Source organism: Mustela nivalis (genome assembly GCF_964662115.1).
Source record: "Mustela nivalis genome assembly, chromosome: 4".
NCBI classification, from domain to species: domain Eukaryota; kingdom Metazoa; phylum Chordata; class Mammalia; order Carnivora; family Mustelidae; genus Mustela; species Mustela nivalis.
In genome coordinates this window covers 146,605,874-146,611,873 of record NC_139023.1, presented here as the reverse complement: position 1 = coordinate 146,611,873, position 6,000 = coordinate 146,605,874, and the positions used below count along the sequence as shown (strand labels likewise).

The 6,000-nt window shown below is 42.5% G+C and overlaps 1 protein-coding gene across 3 annotated transcripts in view; it reads left to right on the top strand.

The window, feature by feature from the left end:
* Positions 1-2,334: 2,334 nt before the first annotated feature.
* The window catches only part of SMARCA5 (SNF2 related chromatin remodeling ATPase 5), a 41,103-nt gene continuing 37,437 nt past the window's right edge, over positions 2,335-6,000 (top strand). Inside the window, exons 1-2 of one of the 3 annotated variants that reach the window (XM_082728298.1) lie at positions 2,335-2,653; positions 2,788-3,053. In XM_082728298.1, the coding sequence (XP_082584424.1) occupies positions 2,877-3,053 (177 nt within the window). In that variant the 5' untranslated portion in view covers positions 2,335-2,653; positions 2,788-2,876. Of the gene's footprint in view, positions 3,054-6,000 lie in introns of all 3 variants that reach the window. The other 2 variants (XM_082728297.1, XM_082728299.1) reach the window with 2 other exon arrangements.

Sequence of the window (6,000 nt, the reverse complement as noted above, 5' to 3'; positions counted from 1 at the left end):
GGAATTTTTTTTCTAGCATTTTCTTGACATGATTCTCCTTACCTTCCTCCTTATTAAAACAACAACAACATTAGATTATCCTTCCTCCAACTGGACTGATTATCCTTCCTCCAACTGGTTTATGATTCTTTAGGATTAGAATACCTAATACTTGAAACCAGAGCTCACTCCATGTCAGACACTAAACACACTACATGCATTATCTCCTTGATTTTTTTGATGTCATTGTAAGAATATTAGCCCAAAATAAAATTGAGATAATAAAAAGACAAGAAAATGGATTTCAAAGAAGTTCTTGAGCCTGCCCTGGAATCTGTTTGCCTGAAACTCGGGTTACTCTCCTACTACTACACTAATCCTAACTATACTATCAATTCCAGAACTAGTTATTATTATAACCTATTAGTCTTTGAAGAAAAATAGGTCTTTGTGATCTGGCCACCACGTAAGTATTTATATGCCTAACTTAGCTACTACCCCTATAGTTCAGTTTCCAAGCACCCTGTGTTTTCTGTAGTTTCTCCTCTTTCTCTCTGTTTCTAGAACCTGCTCAAAATTTTTCTATCCTTAATGTCAATGGGAGGATTCAAACATTGTTTCTCTTCCTCCTTTCTTCTAAGTATCTTCCCTCTACAATTTTTAAGATTCTCATACAGGTTTCATATGCTCATATGAGACACTCACAGTATAAATGCACATGTTAAGACAATTGCTATTTTACAGACAATTTTATTTCTTGCTTCTTTTGCTATTTATTGCTTTCCTTAAACAGTTCTCAGACTTAAGACCTTTCCATTTATATCCTTACATATATTTTTAGGGTTTCCAAACCAGGACCCATCACTATAAAGCGGTGAATTATTCTGAATATTAAATAAATGTTATATTCTATTTAACTATGTCAATATTAAATAAATTTTTATCAAATAACTATTGGAGTGTCTATATGTCAGACACCACTCTAGACACTACCTTTTACCCTTCCACCCAAACATTTTTTACATAAAAGAATATTTTTATTATTAAAAATAAGTTTTATCATATAATAATATACAAATTCATTTTAGAAAAATTAAAAATACAGACAAAAAGAATTAGGAAACAAACACTAGCAAGAGTTTCAATATTTTTATGAATCCTTCCAATTTTTTTCTTAAGATTTTTAAGATTTAATTTATTTATTTGACAGAGAGATAGAGAGCACAAGCACGCAGAGTGACAGGCAGAGAAAGAGGAATCCGGGGCTTGATCCCAGGATTGAGCAGAAGGCAGTCGCTTAACCGACTGAGCTACCCAGACACCCCAATATCATTCCAAATTTTATGTATATTTTTGAGCTGTTACATTTTTTTTCAATTAACACTATGTAATAAACATTCTTCTAAATTAATGGTTGTTAAAGGGTTAATAATAGTTCATTTTGTGGCTGTATAATAATTTTAAAATCACAGTTCGATGTTGGCTTCAGCCCATTGGTAGCTTTTCGAGTTACATGTGAAGATTATGTTGAATGTCATTGCAGGTAATTAACCAGTTAGCTCAAACCTTAGCTCTCGAAAAGTGTGTCTCCTTTACAGAATAAACATTGATAGAATACCTGACATTGGATGCAAAGATGAGTAAGAGCTTGTGCAGTGCAGATAACAACTTACTGTAATATTCAGATTTGTTATCAAATAGAAAACAATATGCTTAAATTCTACAGTAAACGGATGCGCGTGACCCTTAGGCTGCGTTGAAGAAAGTCCAAGGCAATGTACAGGACAGTGATTGCTTGCCACATATCTTACGGAGAAAAGTACTTTTTATTTAATATTTGGTGGTTGAGAAAAGATACAGCCCACCGTGTCTCTTCCTTGATTACTCGTGTTTCTCACTCCCATGGCCGGGTGCAGTTTGCTTACTATTAGTGTATTAATCTGGAAGAAATACAGTTTAGCTTTGTATCGAAGTAGAAAAATTTAGAAACGACTAATACAGCTAACATGGGAAGACGAAAGAAAAAAAAAATCACACTAACGGAAACTTGTCCTGAGACGACCAAAATAAGACGTCACTTGGGCTAATCACAACGTCAAAGCTTAATGGCATCACCCCTGTAAGCGGAGGCGGTAAAGTGCTAAGGTCAGTAGAGGCCTCCACATTTCAGTAGACCGCGCAAAACATGGGCGAGTTTCCAGGTGATGCCACCGACCCCCTCCGCGCCCAGAAGACAGGACCAACAACCACAGCCGTTAGGAACCGCGGTCGCGTCACGCCTGAGAGGGGACGCGCAAACCTACGTCCCCAAGCACTCCCCGCAGGCCCCGCCCATTCCTCGCCCCAGAGCCCGCTGGGGGCTCGGGAGGCGTGGCCAAGGGCGAGGCGAGGAGAACGCGCAAGCGCACCAGAACCCAGTCAATTAGCCAACTATTAATCTCGCGAGGGTTGAAAGTCGGTGGCGTAGGTGGTTGTCCTGGATGCTGGCGAGATAGGTGATTTCTCCCAGAGGAAGAAAAGGAGGCGGCGAAGCTGGTTCCTGGCGTCGGTCTCTCTTTCGCTTTCCTTTCTCCTAACTCCAACTCTCCGCCCTCCCGTAAATCAACCCGCCTTCCCTGACCTCAGTGACCCAGGTGGCCCCGCCCACCCTCGTCGACGTGATTCCCGCCGTGAGGTAAGCGCCGCTCGAATCCCGAGCCCGGCGGAAGAGGAGGCGGACGAAAGGGGGAGGCTGCTGGGCCCGGCTTAGGCTCGCAGCGGAGCCGCAGCGCAGGGGGGCATTCGGGTGGTCCTCTCGCCCTCCGTCAGCTCGTGGCGACGTAACCACCGAGGCCTAGGCCTCTTCATCTCTGCCGACCCGGGCCTCAGGCAGCAGCGGGTGACGCAGACGGAACATCATGTCGTCCGCGGCCGAGCCTCCGCCACCCCCGCCTCCCGAGAGCGCGCCTTCCAAGCCCGCAGCCTCGGCCGCCAGCAGCGTGAGCAACAGCAGCAACAAAGGCGGCCCGGAGGGCGTCGCGGCCCAGGCGGCTTCCTCTGCGGCTGGCTCCGGCCCCGCGGACTCCGAGATGGAGGTGAGGGTGGCTTATGGCGCGGGCAGAGGGCGCAGTGGGGAGGAGGAGCTGGTTCCCTCGCCGGGATTTTAGTGCTCAGACGCGGAGCCGTACTCTACCCCTCCAGCATCCAAACTCGGCCTCAGACCCTTAGGATCCGGAATGATTCACTCCTGCGTCCTTGTGCTTATCCCTACCCACGCCGACTCCCATGGATTTCTGGCACTTCACATTTACATTATTTGTCTCTTCGGCGACTCTTGCCAAATCTTCCAGCGCTATTATTAAACAGATGTTATTGATTACTGAGGCCGAGCGGGACCGGCCCGGTTTTGTGTGTGTGTGTGTGTGTGTGTGTGTGTGTCTGTCTGGTAGACTCCCATAATTCCCTCACCCGTCTCTGATTCTAGCTTTTAGTTTCCACTAAACTTGCGGGAAGGGAGAAGGAGATGCCTCTTAGTGGGGAGGGAAGGATGCGCGGGGTGGGGAGGGCGTTTAAAAGCTGCGCGTCGGAGGACTCAGGCCTCCTTTTCTTCATCCAGGTCCTTGCGGGGGCGGTATCTGTTCTGGGCAGAAACAATGGCTAGAGCTGGATGGCCGAATGCGCAGTGGGGATAAGCGGGGCGCAGCTGCTCCTGTGAAGGGAGAGGAGGCTCCTCCCAGGCACTGTTCCTTAGGGAGGAAAGCGACCAACGCAGCAGCAGCTGTCTTGTCTTGGGCCCCCATCTAATTTGGGTAGGGGGACGGATGAGTGTGAATGGATGAATTAGTGAGTCTGGGGCGGTTGACTTTCAGTCTAGCGCAATTCCTCTTTTTGGGCCTTGGCCTTTTTTTTTTTTTTTTTTTTTTGAAAATTGGTACTGCTCGCTTGCCGAGCCTGCCTTCAAGGGCTGGGGTTGGCCAGAGGATGGTGACAGTGATGCGGGGGTGGAAAGTTTGGGGAGCTGCCAGGCGGGTCTCTTGGGTGAGCTCCAAGACTTTGCGAGGTCTGGGAACAAAGTGATTGCTTGCTCCTTCCAAATTTTATTCTTGGCCTTCGATCTGTTTTGAGATATTTTATAGTCGCAGCCCAAAGACTTCTGGGATTTTTCCATCCTTAGCTGGAAGGGGTGAAGGTAATACTGCTCTAAAAAAGGATCCTTGATGCAGAAATAACACAATAAGTAAATGGAAGTGCAGTTTAACATTGAAGCGTTTGTCGCACCAAAGTTTTACTTGGGCACCAGAGGTCTAACCGAGCGTGACCTAACATTATGCTAATAGTTTATAAGATAATTTTTTGGTGATGGTAGGTTTTAGTGCAATAGGACATTGGTATTCTGTACTGTTACACTTAACAGTACTGATTTTTGTTTCACATTCTTCTTTAGTGTTGCCTATTTTTCTTAAGGTTTTAAATGGTTCTTTTGGATTAGCAGGGCTGTTTAACTTAGATTCGTGCTCCCTGGTGTAAGGGGGTTTGAAAATCTTTGGCACTTTCAGTGCGTAAATGGATGGTTCTCTGCGAAATGCCGTCCATAGTTTTTATCAGTTTCTTACTTAAAAGGGTCTGTCATTCAAATTTTGGAATAATAACCACTGTCTCAGTAGAGATGTTATTTAAATATCAAAGAGTAAAGCCTAAGCTGGCTTTCAGTTGCTATTTTTAAATATAAGTGGAATTAAAGTTTAAGTATGGATGTTGATGTAATAACGAGTACCAAATGAAGTCCAGGCCATATTTATTTGCCAGATGAAGAAATTGAGTCTTTTGTTAAGTAGAATCTGTGATAGGACCCAGGTCTGTTTCTGAAACTGACCGATTTCCCACATTTCTACCGTGTCATACTTAGAAGAAGGATGTTTGACAGTTTTATTTCTTGAAGAATGACTTAGTTATACCTTTTTGGTATAGGAACATGAATAGTTTCATCTTTTATCAGTTTCTTCACTGACAAGTTTTAGTTTCGATTGTTTTCTCTTCATGTTATAGTTGATCTAAAATTTTTTTAAGGTAAATGTACATTGTCTTTTTTTGTAACTGAATTGGGAAATCATTGAGGTTTACTGATAAATACTAGGTTTAAGAGTGTATATGTAATATATCTGGCAATCTTAAATGCATTTTTCTTGTTTGAAAGTTGAATTTGAGTTAGATATTTTGAAAATTAGAAAATAAATGAAAGCTTGCATTCACAAATTGTTTCTGACAGGTCAGACCTTCCCAGAGATATTAGTTAGTTTTCCTATGTGTTCAGCTAAATTTTCATTTTCTTGTTTGAAAGTAGAATTTAAGTTGGGTATTTTGAAAATTAGAAAATAAATGAAAGCTGCATTCACAAATTGTTTCTGACAGGGCGGACCGTCCCAGAGGTACTAGCTAGCTTTCCTATGTGTTTGGTTAAATTTTCATTTTTGCTTGGTACTGATTAGGGAGTAATTTCATTTTTTGTTTATTATGATTTTTTTAGCAAACGTGGATGGAACCTGAATTTTTGTCTTTCACTGTTGATTAGACTAATAGGTGACTATATGCCAACAGAGTAGACAGGCACACTGTATACCAGATAATCATAGGACCTCTGTCCTGGAGTCCAAATCCCCCCTCTTTTTTTTTTTTTTTAAACTATGAAAGAAATAATGACTACTGTTGTTTATTATGGCATATTTTGACCTTTTATGATATCTGGTACCATTTTGTGAAGTAGGCTAGTAGGTGGCTTTTTCATTTTTATTTGTGAACGCCAGAGATTTGCGATGAGCTTGAAGGTGACACAGGTGCCTAAAGATCTTAGCAATGAAGTTAGATTAGAATTTAGGTAATTTGACCTCTCAGTTCTGGTACTGTACCAAATCCAGTCCCCCAATTTTTAAATCACAGATAACTTTATAATAGTACATATTGCCCAAGCACGGATTTGTACATTGTAAATGAAAATTATACTTTTACCAACTGTTCTTTAGTTGTTTTTTTGACAGATCAGTAGAA